We start from the raw sequence: 17051 nt of genomic DNA, 5'->3' as shown, positions 1-17051 counted from the left end.
TTTGGGATCAAGGTAATGCTGGCCTAAAATGAGTTTGGAAGTTTTCCTTCCATTTCTGTTTTTTGAAACAGTTTCGGAAGAATGGGTCTTAATTCTTCTTTAAATATTTGGTAGATTTTCCCTGGGAAGCCATCTGGCCCTGGGCTTTTGTTCTTTGGGAGATTTTTTTTATGACTGCTTCAATTTCCTTGCTAGTTATGGGTCTGTTCAGGTTTTCTCTTTCTCTTTCTTCCTGGTTCAGTTTTGGTAGTTTTTACATCTCTAGGAATGCATCCATTTCTTCCAGATTGTCTGATTTGTTGGCATATAGTTGCTCATAATATGTTCTTATAATTATTTGTATTTCTTTGGTGTTGGTTGTGATCTCTCCTCTTTCATTTATGATTTTATTTATTTGGGTCCTTTAGCTTTTCTGTTTGATAAGTCTGGCTAGGGGGTTATCAATCTTACTCTTTCAAAGAACCAACTCCTAGTTTCATTGATCTGTTCTGCTGTTCTTTTCATTTCTCTTTTGTTGATTTCTGCTCGGATCTTTTATTATTTCTCTTCTGCTGTGTTTAGGCTCTATTTGCTGTTCTTTTTCCAGCTCCTTTAGGTGTAGGGTTAGGTTGTATATTTGAGACCTTTCTTGTTTCTTGAGAAAGGCTTGTATTGCTGTATTCTTTACTCTTAGTACCGACTTTGCTGAATCCCAAGTTTAATTGGGGCATTTAGCCCATTTACGTTCAGAGTAACTATTGAAAGGTATGAATTTAGTGCCATTGTATTGCTTGTAAGGTGACTGTTACTGTATATTGTCTCTGTTCCTTTCTGGTCTATGTTACTTTAAGATTCTAGCTTTGCTTAGAGGACCTCTTTCAATATTTCCTGTAGGGCTGGTTTGGTGTTTGCAAATTCTTTTGGTTTTTGTTTGTCCTGGAAGCTTTTTAACTCTCCTATTTTCAATGACAGCCTAACTGGATATAGTATTCTTTTTTTTTTTTTTTTTTTTTAAAGATTTTATTTATTTATTTGACAGACAGAGATCACAAGTAGGCAGAGAAGCAGGCAGAGAGAGAGGAAGGGAAGCAGGCCCCCTGCGGAGCAGAGAGCCCGATGTGGGACTCGATCCCAGGACCCTGAGATCATGACCTGAGCCGAAGGCAGCGGCTTAACCCACTGAGCCACCCAGGCGCCCCTGGATATAGTATTCTTGACTGCATATTTTTCTTAGTTGGTGCTCTGAATATGTCATGCCAGTCCTTTCTGGCCTGCCAGGTCACTGGATAGGTCTGCTGCCAGTCTGTTGTTTCTACCATTATAGGTTATAGACCTCTTGTCCTGAGCGGCCTTCAGAATTTTCTCTTTGTCTTTGAGATTTGTAAGTTTTACTATTAGATGATCGGGTGTTGACATATTTTTATTGATTTTTGACAAGGGTTCTCTGTGCCTTCTCGATTTTGATGCCTGTTTCCTTCCCCAAATTAGGGAAGTTCTCCACTATACTGTGGTCCAATATACCATCTGCCCTTCTTTTCTTCTTCTCAAATCCCTATTATTATATTGTTTTGTTTATGATATCACTTATCTCTCAGATTTTCCCCTCGTGATCCAGTAGTTGTTTATCTCTCTTTTTCTCAGCTTCTTTATTCTCCATCATTTGGTCTTCTATATCACTAATTCTGTCTTCTGCCTCATTTATTCCAGGAGTTAGAGCCTCCATTTTTTTTTGCATCTCATTAATAGCCTTTTTGATTTCGACTTGGTTAGACTTTACATCTCCAAAAAGGGATTCTCTAGTATCCTCTATGCTTTTTTCAAGCCCAGCTATTATCTTTATAATCATCATTCTGACCTGTAGCTCCAATGTCTGACTAATGTCCATGTTAATTAGGTCCCTGTCAGTTGGTACTGCCTCTTATTTTTTTTTTTTTTTGAGGTGAATTTTTCTGTTTTTTTTGTTTTTCCATTTTGTCCAGAAAAGAATAGATATATAAGAGAACAAGATGCTAAAAGGTAACAATGACCCCAGAAAAATATACACTACACAAATCAGAAGAGACCCGAAACTGAAGGGATAAGGGGAAAAAAAAAAAAAAAGAATAAAATCAGGCTGGGGAATAAAACAGAGGCATTCACTAGATTTTGAGCATATTTTGGCTCTTTAGAAGAGACTGTCTGCCAAAATTTTAAAGAAAGAAAAACTTACATATATACAAAAAATAAGGTTAACTGCAATAAAGGAATAAAATATGACTATAAAAGTGAAAATTAAGATTTTAAAAGAATTGTTAATATAATAAGTTGGTTGAAAAAGGAAAGAAGAGGGGTGGCTGAGTGGCTCAGTTGATTAAGTGTCTGCCTTTGGCTGGCGTTGTGATCCTAGGGTCCTGGGATCAAGCCCTGCATCAGGCTCCCTGCTCAGCGGAGAGCTTGCTTCTCCCTCTCCCTCTGCCTGCTGTTCTGCCTACTTGTGTGCTTGCTCTCTCTCTCTTATCTCTCTCTCTCTGGCAAATAAATAAAATATTTAAAGGAAAAGAAAAATTCAAAATAAAATAGAGCTCTCCCCACCCCCCATGTCAGCTGGCTCCTGGCAACTGACAGAGCAGCAGAGCACAATGCACAAAATTGAACTTTTAAAAGTCTGCTCAACTGAGGGACTGTCACTCCAGTGGCTAAGTGGGGTGTAGAGCTCTCACTGGTACACTGTGGTCTCAGGACCCTCGGGGGCACAGAAAGACTGGGGGTGCCTGAGTGTGGCAGAGCTCCCACGTATCAGAGTGGGGAAGCTGGCTGCAAAAACAGAGCTCCCCTCCCTCCCCCAGCAGGAGTGGCATGGGAGCACACTACAGGAATCTGCTGGGTTTGGAGATTCCAAATGGGGCCCTGTGCTAAAGATGGAAATGCTCAGTCGTAGGCCAGGTGAGCAAGGAGTGTGGCCCGAGACCAGGGAGACAGCCATTTTCATTCTCTCCTCCAAAGCTGTACAGAAAGCTTTCAAGGAACAAAAGCTACTAAGAGCAAACCCGAGCATATTAGTTAGCCTGGCCCCTGGCAAGGGCCGTGCAATTCGGCTTGGGGCAAAGACACTTGAGAATCACTGCAACAGACCCCTCCCCAGAAGATCAGCAAGAACATCTAGCCAAGACCAAGTTTACCAATAAATGAGAACTGCAAAACCCCAGTGCTGGGGGAATATAGCACATGGAATTCATGGCTTTCAAAGTTAACTTTTAAAATTTATTTTTTTTCTTTTTCTTTTTTTTTTTTTTTGAATTTTTCTTTTCCTTTAAATATTTTATTTATTTGCCAGAGAGAGAGAGCAAGCACACAAGTAGGCAGAACAGCAGGCAGAGGGAGAAGAAAGCAGTCAGTTTATTCCCCTCAAAGGACAGCATGAGCAAAGATATATGTCTGAGGATGAGGAAGTATGGAACGTGGGGAACAATAAAGAGATTTAATCAGTACATGATTGTTCTTTTAAGGCAGCAAGTCTGTTTCATGTTAATGATCAGTTTATAATAATAGGAAAAAAAATCTTGAAGTTTAGAAAATAAATGCATTTGTGTTTTTTTAAGGATTTCAGTGTTTCAGCACTAATTGTACTGTACTTGGGTATCATTTTATGTGATTAAAAATCATAAAGGGTATTTATGTACTTGTTTCAGTGCTAATTGTACTGAAACACTGTATTAATTGAAAAATGATTGCTATTTTCAGAAAATGTCTGCATAGTAAAAGTTACAGCCAATAGAGTTTTCAGTTTTGTGATGCTGAATGTTAGCTCTGATAATCAACTTTTTAATACAACTTTCTTATTTCACAGGGCTTTTGCCAAGATGGCCTCAGCTCCTGCCAGCTATGGTAATACTACCACGAAACCAATGGGGTAAGTATTTTTAATAATTCTGATTGAATAAGTCTGGTACTGCAGATCATAATTAGACTCACATGCCTTAAAAATACACTGACACTTTGTTTTTGGTTGGGGGGAGGTTAGGGGTTTTTTTCATTTTCTTTTTTTTTTTTTTTTTTTTTAATGATTTATTTACTTCAGAGAGAAAGAGGGAGTGAGCGATGGGGGAAGGGCAGTGGGAGGGAATCTTCAAGCAGACTCTCTGATGAGCAGGGAGCCTAAGCTGAAACAAAGAGTCAGATACTTAACCAACTGAGCCACACAGGTGCCCAGAAACACACAGACACTTTGAATTCAGAATGTTTTCTTTGTGCGATGAATGTCAACATGCTTTTGCCTTCCTTATGTTTAAATTCTCATTTTTAAATGTAAGTTAATATATTTTACATGGTATGAGATATTGGCTTCTCCTGCTGCCTTCTTAAAACATTGCATTTTTCAGGGGCACCTGGGTGGCTCAGTGGGTTAAGCCTCTGCCTTCGGCTTAGGTCATGATCCCAGGGTCCTGGGATCGAGCCCCGAATCAGGCACCCTGCTGAGCAGAGAGCCTGCTTCCCCCTATCTCTGCCTGCCTCTCTGCCTACTTGTGATCTCTGTCAAATAAATAAATAAAATCTTTTTTAAAAAATTACATTTTCCATTTTCAGAAGTTATATGAAGGTTAAAGCTATTCTTACATCAGCGTTGATAAGTAATATAGATTTGGAGCTTGGCATTCTAGACTTAGCTTCGGGATAGATCTAGGCATACTGTTAAATGAAAAGAGGAAGTCCCCAGAGGTGGGTCTGACTTCTGATTCCAGAACATCCTATAGTATGCATGATTTTCAAAGTAGCTGAACAAGGTAATTCCCACTGCTCTTTTTTTTATATACCATATTTATTTCAAATTCCTTAATTTTTAGAATTTAGAAGAAAAGTGTGTAGCCCAGGCAAAAACAGTCTTATTCTAGCCCCACCCTGAGCTTCAGGTTTTAATGAAACAATTTGTAAAAAGCAAAAACACTCAGCCTAAGGCAGGACCTTGTAAGTGCTTTGACAAAATTAATCCAGCTAGTCTCACCTCCGTGCAGTGCTGTGTAGGTTAGCACTTAAGTTTCCTGGTACCAGGGAACTATCTCTGAACTCTTATTCAAACAAAGATTACTTTCTCTTGTTTCTGTTAAAGAAGGATTTTCCATCTTATCCAGGTCTTCATTTCAGAAAGGGTAAAGGAAAAGGAAATTTATTTGGAAAATTACTCTCATCTTTTTAAGAGACTTTCTAGTTTCATAAAATTTTAACTAAATATTAAGAGCCCATTAGGTTTCTTATGGATTTCATACTTGAGAATTTTAATAAAATGTGTTATAGAAAAATCTTGATTTGAAGGATATCCCTAGCCTTCTGATAATCATAATACAGGAATACCATTCCATCCCACAAAGCATCCTTTGATTCAGAGTGAGAGATTAAGCCACAAATGTAAACCCAACGTGGCACGTCATTGTTTGGTATTATTTTTTGTTGTTAAAAATTCAGACAATAAACATTGCTTCAGAATTGAGTTATGTTGTGCTTCACATTTTTATATCATAAATGTTATGTATGGTAGGGAGATCATATAAACAGGACTGGATCTAGCTTCTGTGATATAGAGAAAATAGTAACTTTTGACCAACTCATAATACTTACACTCATATATTTTCAACTTGTTAGTGTGTTTTAATTCCTAAAACAAGTTATCTTATTTACTATCTTTAATTTTATTATTTTGGTATTAAGTCAATCAAGAAAGCAGGGAATTCTCTTCAAATTATAATTTGCCTAAAAACGATAGGCATATCTCAGAGATACTGTGCATTAATTTCCAGACCACTGCAATAAAGTGAATATCACAGTAAAGCAACTCAAAATTAATTTTTTTGGTTTCCCATGCATGCAGGTTATTTATGTTTGCACAATACTGTAGTCAGTTAAGGTGTAGCAGCGTATTGTCAAAAAATGTACATACTTAATTTAAAAATAACTTATTGCTAAAATACGTTAACCATCCTCTGAGTTTTCATCGAGTCATAATCTTTTTGATGGTGGAGAGTCTTGTCTTAATGTTGATGGTTGTTGACTGATCAGGGTGGTGGTTCCTGAAGGTTGTGGTGACTGTGGCAGTTTCTTACCGTAAGATTACAGTAAGGTTTGTTGCATTGATGGACTCTTCCTTCACAGTTTTTTTTGTAGCAGTGCATATGGCTTGATAGCATATGGAGTAGAAAATTGGGGCCAGTCCTGCAAACCCTAGCCACTGCTTTATCAACAGAATTTATGGAATATTCTGAATCATTTGTTGTCATTTCAGCAGTCTTTACAGCATCTTCATCAGGAGTAGATTCAGTCTCAAGAAACTACTTTCCTTGCTCTACTTTCTTTGCTCATCTCAAGCAACAACTCCTTACTCATTAAAGTTGTATCATGAGATTACAGCAACTCAGTCACATCTTGAGGCTTCACTTCCAATTCTAGCTCTCTATTTCTACCACATCTGCAGTCCTCCACTGAAGTCCCGAATCCCTCTAAGTCATCTGGCATGTTGGAATCACCTTATTCCATACTTTCGTTCATGTTGATATTTTGACCTCATCCCATGAATCATGAATGTTCTTAGTGGCATCTAGAATGGTAAAACCTTGAACAGTTTCAGTTTAGTTTGCTCATATCCATCAGAGGAATCACTATATGTGGCAGCTATATTATAATTTTTTTTTTTATTTAAGGTTTTATTTATTTGACAGACAGACAATGAGAGAGGGAACACAAGCAGGGGAAGCGGGAAAGGGAGAAGCAGGCTTCCTGTCCAGCAGGGAGCCTGATGTGGGGCTTGACTGCAGGACCCTGGGATCATGACTGGAGCTGAAAACAGATGCTTAACAACTGAGTCACCCAGGCACCCTCAAAACATGTTTCTTAAATAAGAAAACTTGAAAACCAGAATCACTCCTCGATCCATGGGCTACAGATGGGTAGTTCGTTAGCAGGCTTGAAAAAAAAACATTAATCTCACTGTGCATCTCCATCACACTTCTTAGGTGGCCAGGTATATTGTCAGTGAGCAGTACTATTTGGGAAGGAATCTTTTTTTCTGTTTTTCTGAGCAGTGAGTTTCAACACTGGGCTTAAATACTCAGTAAATCATGTAAACAGATGTGCTATCATCCAGGTTTTTGTTCCATTTCTAGAACAGAGAGTAGATTTAAGCCGCATTAGCCCTTATTAAGAGAGTCAGACTGTCCTTGAAGTTTTGAAGCCAAGCCTTGAATTCTGCTAGATGTGAGAGTCTTAGATGGCATCTTCTTCCAGTAGAAGTCCTATTTTATCTGTATTGAAAAACTCTTGTTTAGTGTAACCCCCTTCATTCATTACCTTAGCTAAATCTGGATAACTTGCTACAGTTTCAACTTCAACACTTGCTGCTTCACCTTGCACTTAACCTTATAGAGATGACTTCCTTCCTTGAACCTTAAGAACCAACTTCTGATAGTTTCATCTTTTTCTTCTGCAGCTTCCTCACCTCTCTTAGCCTTCATAGAATTGAAGGGAATTAAGGCCTTGCTCTGGATTAGACTTTGGCTGAAGGAAATTTTATGGCTGGTTTGATCTTCTATCCAAACTACACAACATTTTCCATATCAGTAATAAGTCTGTTTTGATTTCTTATTGTGTGTTCACTGGAATAGCATTTTTAATTTCCTTTTAGAACTTTTCCTTTGCATTCACAACTTTGCTAACTGGCATAAGTTTCAGCCTGTCTCAGCTTTCAGGATGCCTTCTTCCTCACCAAATTATTTCTGTCTTTCGATTAAAAGTGAGAGACATGTGCTCTTTTTCATGGTGCCCAGAGGTGGTAGCCTCCTTTAGGATGAAGCTGAATATCTCTTTCCCAGCTACTGGCTGTGAGAAACTCACTGAAGTGAGTGATAAACATAAACTTCACCTCTTTTATGAGTAATGGATGGCCACAGTGCTCTGGGTGAAGGAGGTTTATGTGGTCTGCATCAGTTGTGGCAGGACACACAAGGCTTCCCAGTAAAGGGCCATGACTTACGGCCATGTCTGCCTGCTGCTGAATAGGGAACATTCCTGAAGACTGGAGAAAGACCAAGGAGGACTGAAGAAAGAAAGCACAAATCTGTCTGAGGTTGCTTGGTGGATGCAAATCTCAGTGTTCTCAACTTGGTCATTGTGAGAAAAGTGGGGGAAGGGATGTTCCTAGTGATGTTCCTGGACTCACTAATACTACTGGCACTCATTGCTTGGGGCCCAAACGAGCTAGCAGAACCTGCAAACTTTTTAGTCCCTGTAAAGGTGATGTCCACCTATGTTGTAAGAAATGCCCTAAACAAAGAAGGTAAGAAACCAGAAACCAAAGCATCCAAGATTCAACATCTTGTTCTCCACATGTCCTCTAACACAAACATATATTGCTCTGCAGAAACAGCAAACTAAGAAAAGTAAGGAAGAAGCTGCAGAATATGCTAAAGTTTTGGCCAAGAGAATGAAGGAGGCCAAGGAAAAACCAGGACCAGATTGCCAAGAGGCAGAGGCTGTCCTCTCTAAGAGCTTCTACCTCTAAGTCTGAGTCCAGTGAAAAAAGAGATTGTCTAAGAGTAACAAATGAATAAGATCAGGCATCAAAAATTAAAGTGAGAGACATGTGATTCTTCCTTTCACCTGAACACTTAGAGGCCATTATAGGGCTATTAATGACCCAATTTTAATATTGTGTGTCAGGGAACAGGAAGGCCCAAGGAGAGGAAAAGAGATAAGGGAATAGACACTTGATAGAACATTCAGAACATACCCAGCATTTGTCAGTTAAGTTTGCTTTCTTACATGGGTGAGGATTGTGGCACCCCTAATCAATTAGAGTAGTAACATCAAAGACTACTGATCACAGATCACCATAGCCAATATAGTAATAATGAAAAAGTTTGACATATTGTGAGAGTAACCAAAATGTGACACAGGGCCATGAAGTGAGCAACTGCTGATGGAAAAATGGTGCCAATAGACTTCTTTCATGCAAGGTTTCCACAAACCTTCAGTTTGTTTTAAAAAAAAAAAAATCATTATATGCAAAGTGCATTATACTGAAGCATGATAAAACAAGGTATGCCTAAACAGCTAAGTCTAAGCAATTAAAATGTTTAATTCGAATACAGCTTTTTAGATTTTATGAATCATTACTGACTAGTCAGAGTATTTTTTTTTAATATTTTATTTATTTATTTGACAGATAGAGACCAGAAGTGGGCAGAGAGGCAGGCGGGGGTGGGGGGGGGAAGCAGGCTCCTGCGAGCAGAGAGCCCGATGCGGGGCTCGATCCCAGGACCCTGAGATCATGACCTGAGCTGAAAGCAGAGGCTTTAGCCCACTGAGCCACCCAGGCGCCCCCAGAGTATTTTTTTTTTAAAGATTTTTTAAATTTATTTGACAGAGAGAGAGAGAGACAGTGAGAGAAGGAATACAAGCAAGGGGAGTGGGAGAGAAAGAAGCAGGCTTCCCGCTAAGCAGGGAGCCCAATGCAGGCCTTGATCCCAGGACCCTGGGATCATGACCTGAGCTGAAGGCAGACACTGAATGACTGAGCCATGTAGGAGCCCTAGTCAGAGTATTTTATCACTTTTATTGTTAGATAAAATTACAGCAGTGATACCTATAGAAGCAAAAATGTTAAGGTCACTTCTGTTTACTGAGAATAAAAGTGGTAGGTAAGTGAGCATCAGCAGGTCGTGTATAATCAGGCAAATATTTTATCTGTAACAAATTAGAAAGATAATTTATACTTAGTGTGATCTTTTTCTTTTGCCCCTAGTCTCTTATCACGAGTCATGAATACAGGATCACAGTTTGTTATGGAAGGAGTGAAGAACCTGGTATTGAAACAGCAAGTGAGTACACTTACTAGAAAACATTCTGGTAACTTTTTTTAAAAATATTTTATTTATTTATTTGAGAGGGAGAGAACAAGCAGTGGGAAAGGGGAGAGAGAGAGGGAGAAGCAAACTTCCTGCTAAGCAGGAAACCAGATACAGCCTCTATCCCAGGACCTGGAGATCAGGACCTGTGCCAAAAGCAGATGCATAACTGACTGAGCCACCCAGGTGCCCCCCATTCTGGTAACATAGATGTTGACAGATTGATTGTTCAGCTAGAACAACTTTCTAGATCTATTCAAGTTATAAATATTTGGAATAAAGTAAAATCAAAGGATCTTTGGTTCTGGCATAGTCTTTTTACATATATAGATTAGAGGGTTTTTTTAATTTGTTCATTTGGACTTTATTGACACTTTGCTTTTCCTTTAACTGGTTTGTGAAAGTACATTAACTGAGAAATGAGCATATCCTATTTGGAATAATGAACTGCTATCTAATGCTTATGATTTAGGGCTTATCATATATTAAGAGAATAAGGGAATGAATTAATAGTCTAAAAGTGTGTAAATTAGAATAAAATATTTTAAGTAGAATTTATGGTTTGAGGTACATTTTGTAATAATAGTTTTAGTTTTATACAGAAGACACTTTTTAATGATCTTTTGATTTTTTCTTATTCCAGTATATAAATATTCTGCTTCAGAGTCACGGTTAATTTGGTTTCTTTTCAAACAGGATTTGTTTTTTACTTCTTATTATGGAAGTTTTCAAATATGCATTGTATAGCAATCTTTCCTGAACCCTTCACCAGGCTTCAGTATTCAACATCCTGTCATTCTTGTTTTGTATTCCCTAATATATATTTTTTTATTTTACTGAGATAGTTTAAGGATAATCTGAGACATAATATTGTATATGTAAATATTTCAATTTATAATGAGAAGGATTTTAAATACAGATTTTAAAAAGAGTTAACTAGCAGTTATTCAGATGTGAATATTAAGTATTTACTTGTTTTCAGAAAAAAATAGATCTTTTCTTTCTCTGAACTTCCTCCATACTTTTTATCTTTATTACAGTATTTACATGTAGTATTTTGTATTGACATTATTTTTACTCCCTCCCCCCACAGTTTTATTGAGATAAAATTGATGTGTGTTTTACTACTTCTTGACCTTGAAGGAAAGCAGTTCTTTCCCCATCTTTGAATTTTTTTTTTTAAGAAATTTTTTTTAAGATTTTTATTCATTTATTTGACAGACAGAGATCACAAGTAGGCAGAGAGGTAAGCAGAGAGAGGAGAGGGAAGCAGGCTCCCCACTGAGCTGAAAGCCCAATGCAGGACTCAATCCCAGGACCCTGAGATCATGACCTGAGCCGAAGGCAGCGGCTCAGCCCACTAAGCCACCCAGGCGTCCCTCATCCCTGAATTTTCAATAGCACTTTGCATACAGTAGGTATTCAGTTTTTTATTTCGGCAACATTTTATTATAAAAGCCATGTAGTATTAGTGAAGAACAGTGAAAACATTCTAATTTGTTTTATTTAATTAAAAGGCTGATGGCTTTCCAAACTTTACTTAGGATACATTCCAGATAGTTTGCATTATTTCCTAATTACTTGGGAATATTTTTGAACTTTGCTATCCCTCTTAGGAATTCAGGTCAGTTCCTCCCAGTCTAGCTCTCTCTGGGTAAGGAGCTACTAGTAAGTACTTACTCCACTCTTTTTTGCTGGTTTATAGTACTTCCCTGAATCAGGTTCTTCACTCTCTTTGTAGAAGGTCAAAAGGCACAAAATAGGAAGTTGGGCACATTAGAGACCAACATATTGTATTTTAAAGTTTAACCTAACACCTTTAAAGAGAAAATTACTCATGACTCTTGCTAAAGAACAGTAAGACATTCGAGACATTGCTATACCTGCAAAAGGTATTGGGACCATCTCAGTAGGGTTTTGCAGCTTGGGAGGCAGATTGGGTTCAACTCCAAATCCATCAAGGAGAAGTGGGAATTAATAGCCAAGGAACAGTTTAGGGATCAGTGAATATAAAATTACAAGGAAACATCAGGGATGAAAGAGGATTCTGGCTAAACCAATCTAACAGGATTTTTGCTAAAGGCAAGCCAAATGATCAGACATCACCTGGGAGATGGTAGAGGATGAGGAACCTGATCAGATATTAGGGTGACCAGGTATTGAAGATGAGAGATTCTCACTAAACCAACGTAACAGAATTCTTTTTAAATTGGACTATGCAAAGATGGACACAGTTCAGAAATCAGGGCCCCATTGAAAGAGATCTCAGGGGACCCTGAGTAGAGTTTTGTCAAGGAGATAATCTCTGTCACACCACTCAATTTATCATTAACTATGGACAAGATGATTTTGTTATGTGATACAGAAGGGGAACCACCAACCCCTAAGACACTGTCAGCCTTTCCCTAGATAGAGTGACTGTTGTATAACCACATGCAGTTAAATTAATGTGTCAGGAGATTTACATATTTTTCTTAACGGGTCACGCATATAAGGAAATCACAATAGTATAGAATTAGCATGGAAAATTACAAACTTAACCTTTGAAATGATCAATTTTTTAACTTATTACCTTATGAGTCACATGTTGCATGTCCACTAATGTTTGCAAGAAGTGTCTGTCTGAACTGATCAACTTAAGTATTTTTTATTGTGTTAACACAGAAGTTGGTTTGTTTAAAGTTCATTTAGTATAAAAACAAACTGGCATCTGTAACTTCAAATTCCTTTGCTTTTCTTAACATTGCAAATAACAAAGTACTTCGAAATAGTAAAATTTGGCATGATTGGTAGTTATCACCATCTGTAGGATATTCTGCTGCCACAACTAGAAGAGCCATGTCGCTTTTTTTAAAGTGTGTGTTAATAAGACATACACTTCAGGCTCAAGAGAAATATTTATTGATTTTGGGGGTGGGGGTCAGAGCGTAGTTCATTTTATACTATGAAGTAAAAAGAAATGCCATATTAAAAAACAAAGTTTAATATGATCTTTTGTTTCAAAAAAGAAAAAAATAAGTATACTGAAGGTTATATGCCTAATTTTTAAGTGTTAGTTTTTTTCTGGGTGAGTATTCATCTCTGATTACTTCCATATGATAAATTCCTCTAGCTGAATTAAGGAATCAAAGGGTTGAGCATTTCTCATTGTTCTTAATAAATATTACCAAATTCCCCTCCAGAAAGGATACACTTACTGACTGGCAGTGACTTGTTGCTCTGGTTTCTCTAGATCCTTCCCAACCTTGTGTGTGTATATGTGTGCAGGCTTTGTCAGTTTAATAATTTTTTAAAGCTTTTATTTATTTGAGAGAGAAACAGAGAGAGCATGAGTTGGGGGAAGGGCAGAGGGAGAGGCAAGGAGCAGGGACCCCAATGCAGGACTCTATCCCAGAACCCCTGGCGTTACAACCTGAGTGGAAAGCAGATGCTTAACCTACTGAGCCCCCAGGTGCCCCTAGTAATACTCTTTTGACTCTTTTTTAACCTACTGATTGCCAGTGCTTGCAATTTATTTGTTTATTCATTTTTTTTAAAAGATTTTATTTATTTATTTGACAGAGAGAGATCACAAGTAGTCAGAGAGGCAGGCAGAGAGAGAGAGAGGAGGAAGCAGGCTCCCTGCCGAGCAGAGAGCCCGATGCGGGACTCGATCCCGGGACGCGAGATCATGACCTGAGCCGAAGGCAGCGGCTTAACCCACTGAGCCACCCAGGTGCCCCTGTTTATTCATTTTTAAAAGGGATTATTTTAACAAATAAGCAAAAATTAAATAAGACTTCTAAATTATGCAACTTCTTGCTATATTATTCATCACATTCTTGTATGATTACACAAATAAATTCCAAATCTGTGAGTATTATTCAGGTGGTTTTATGTGGTAACTGATACTTGTGATGCATAAAACTTCCTTTGCCCAATAAACAAAGTATACAAAGCTCTTAGAAGCATCATAGAAAACTAGACAATAGATCTTTTTATTTCATTTATAGCTTTTATTCACATAAAAATTATTTATTCATATAAAAATGCAAAATGAAAGGACTATATATTTTATCATTTGTATATGTAATATATATATACTATATCATTATACACACACACACACAATATATTTTATCATTTCCTCATTTGTAAGATACTGTTGTGGATATTGGATTCACTCATAGATCCCTGATTTATAATTTCAAAATTTTGGAAGTAGATGATCTATCTTATTCCCCTCCCTTTTCCTGTCCTTACTTCACTGACAGCTTTCTGTCCCTTACATCATTGATAACTGCTCATTCCCATTGTTTTTCTGGTGTCCCCACATTTCATCTTATTCTTTACTTAACTAATACAGTCTTCAAGGTAAGCATTTTCTTCAGGGAAGTCCACATTACTAGTATTCATTGTCTAGGGCTTTGATTATCAGAAGCAGCAACTGTTGTTCCAGCCTCAGTGCTGACTTCAGCATCAGAGTATCATCCCAAGGCCAGAGCTGCAAGGGGAGAGTTAGAAATAGTCACCATAGACCAGATGGCAATATAGGGCAACAAGTAGCTAATTCTAGGAGAACTAAAGGGAATAAAATTTTTTTAACTGTTTTGAGTATAAAGCCGTATTGCTTTTCTTAGATTTTTTCATTTCTCTGCATTTCATTTCAGTTTTGCTTTTAAGCAATGACACTGATAAAACTAACATTGTTTTTGTTTTAACTTCTCCAGTGACTAAAATCATACAACGTGACTATGGTCATAAAACTTATAAGGGTTTTTTAGAAATAGATTTTTTTTCTCCATGTAAAATTTCCAGTTCTTGTATCTGAAATTTGAAGATTTTATAAATACTGATCTTTAATTTAGGATATTCATGTGTATGAGAGTTGTCTTTCAAATCTGTGTCTATAATAAGGCTTTTTTTTTTTTTTTCTTCATTTAACAGACAGATCCCAAGTAGGCAGAGAGGTGGCAGAGAGGGGGGCGAAGCAGGCTCCCCACTGAGCAGAGAGCCCAATACGGGGCTCAATCCCAGGACCCTGAGATCATGACCTGAGCTGAAGGCAGAGGCTTTAACACACTGAGCCACCCACGCACCCCTATAATAAGGCTTTTGACTACTGAAGATTTATTTGCTGACCTATATGATAATATTTTACATTCTTTTCTAAAACAGTTTCTAAAAACATTGAAAACTATGCTTGGAAATTTTTCTTAAACAGTTAATGGAGTGGTTTTTATTTGAATAAATTTCATTTATACCTCAATTATTGAGCTACAGAAATTTTTTGTTTCCAAAGATGAGTAAGGTAACATTTGTTGAACAAAGAAAATTTTATAGTTCTGTTCTGTTAGTGTTTAGCTGCCACAGTTTAGTTTTTTCAAAAGTTGATTAGTCTTGTATATAAATTACTAATATAAAATTGATTTGGGGGGACACCTGAATGGCTCAGTCAGTTGTGTCCAACCCTCAATTTTAGCTCAGGTCATGATCTCAGGATTGTGAGATGGAGCCCTGCATCAGGCTGGGCATGGAGCCTTCTTAAAGATTCTCTCTCTCCTTTGCCCTTCCCTGCCCCATCCCCATCTCTCTCAAGAAAAAAAAAGAAACAAAAAACTTTTAAATGATTAACTGGGTGGCTTAGTGGGTTAAGTGTCTGACTCTTCATTTGGCTTAGGTCATGATCTCAGGTTTGTAAGGTCGAGTGCCACGTCAAGCTCAGGCTCCATGCTGGGCGTGGAGCCTGCTTAGGATTTTCTCTTCTCTTTCCCTCTTCCTCTGCCACTCCCTGCCCACCCCCCACCCCCATTCTGCTAACTCTCTCTCAAAAATATTAATTTAATGATTAACTCAGTTCACATCTTCATTTAAGTAAAGAACAAAAGCTAGGTAGTGCATTAGTTGGTGACAAGGATCTCAGAAGTTGTTTTTTGAAGTACTTATGCCTTTAACAACATTATGGACCTTTATCATTCTCTACACTTGAAGTTTTCCTTAAATCTCTGGTTATGCGAATATCCTATGGTGCAGCAGTGGTAGCTGATTCTTTGGGTGTTACGTGGTTATAAAGACCAGACAGAAACATAAAGAACTGTCCCTGGGCTCATGAAGTTTGGGATTATTCTGCTAGAAAGTTTTTCTTGCATTATTTAATGACCTGTTCACTAGCAGGCTTGTCTTTAGGAATTGCAAATACCTATTTTGTATTGCTATAAAATACAAAGTAAAATTTAGTTGTACCTTTTAGAAAAATCTCATTTTTATACTCCATGAGGATTTATCGTAACACGTTGATATATTCAAATTTCCAATTATTGTCACAAATATAAAAATAATATGACTCTTACAGCTTTATCATTATATAACATCTTTTCTGAATTTTTCTCCATGGCACGGATCTAGTAGTGCAATTCAGGGAGCTCAATGGAGAGCTGTAGTAAATGGAGAAATTGGTATAAAATTGATTTTAGTAAAATCTTATAATTTTAATGTATTCTTTCTCCAGATGTCTTTAAAAATTATTCCCTCTTATTTTGCAAAGTACTTCATCGTTTGTTAATGTTACTTGGAACAAATATATAACTGTAGTTATTTCTTTGGGATAAAACATTTTTATAGATGTAAATCTGCCCCCTGTCATTCTTCAGAGAAAGTTATGGTTTAGACTTATTCCTAGATGTACAAACTCAGTTTTATTTGAAACCAAACTTACAGGGTAAAATTTTGAGCTATGCTATTTTGTTCAATTCCAAATAATAGATTTCAGGAAGTACATTCAGTTAGATTGAACCTTGGGTGCTTTTGTTTATATTAAAAAGTTTCTGGCCAACACAGATTTCAGGAAATAATGAAATAGCTTTAATTTTACTTGGATAAGATTATATTAAAAGGTTTTATTTGCTAATTTAGAGAAATAAAAAAAAATTCATATTTTCTATCTGGCCAAAGCAGCGTTTTCTCTAGTGGCGGTCCATTTTAGTAAAAATAATATGTTTTATAACCTAAAGAGAGCAAAACTCTTGTAAAATACTAATGTTTTATCTACATTTATTTAAATAATCAGATTTAATGTTGCCTTTGTTGTAGGAAGTCTCTGAGATACAAAATATCCTTTATAGAACATCCTGCACAGTTTACAAAGGAAATATCAGTTCAGAGTAGGCAGAATACCATCCCAGTAGGAATGCATTTTGAATAAGCCTAATAGTTAGTAAAGTTTCTGTA

General features: G+C 37.2%; 1 protein-coding gene and 1 pseudogene across 4 annotated transcripts in view; both read left to right on the top strand.

Moving 5' to 3' along the window:
• SCFD1 (sec1 family domain containing 1) overlaps window positions 1–17051 on the top strand; it is a 107612-nt gene that overhangs the window by 71670 nt on the left and 18891 nt on the right. For all 3 annotated transcript variants that reach the window (XM_082737946.1, XM_082737945.1, XM_082737947.1), the window contains exons 18-19: window positions 3806–3868; window positions 9743–9818. In XM_082737946.1, coding sequence (XP_082594072.1) covers window positions 3806–3868; window positions 9743–9818 — 139 coding nt within the window. The remainder of the gene's footprint in view (window positions 1–3805; window positions 3869–9742; window positions 9819–17051) is intronic.
• LOC309866686 (small ribosomal subunit protein eS6 pseudogene) lies at window positions 7787–9031 on the top strand (annotated as a pseudogene). Its single transcript has one exon. The product of its transcript is annotated as a small ribosomal subunit protein eS6 pseudogene (transcript).

This window comes from Mustela nivalis (assembly GCF_964662115.1).
Source record: "Mustela nivalis genome assembly, chromosome: 6".
In the NCBI taxonomy this organism is placed as follows: Eukaryota; Metazoa; Chordata; class Mammalia; order Carnivora; family Mustelidae; genus Mustela; species Mustela nivalis.
This window is presented reverse-complemented; position numbering and strand designations above follow the sequence as displayed.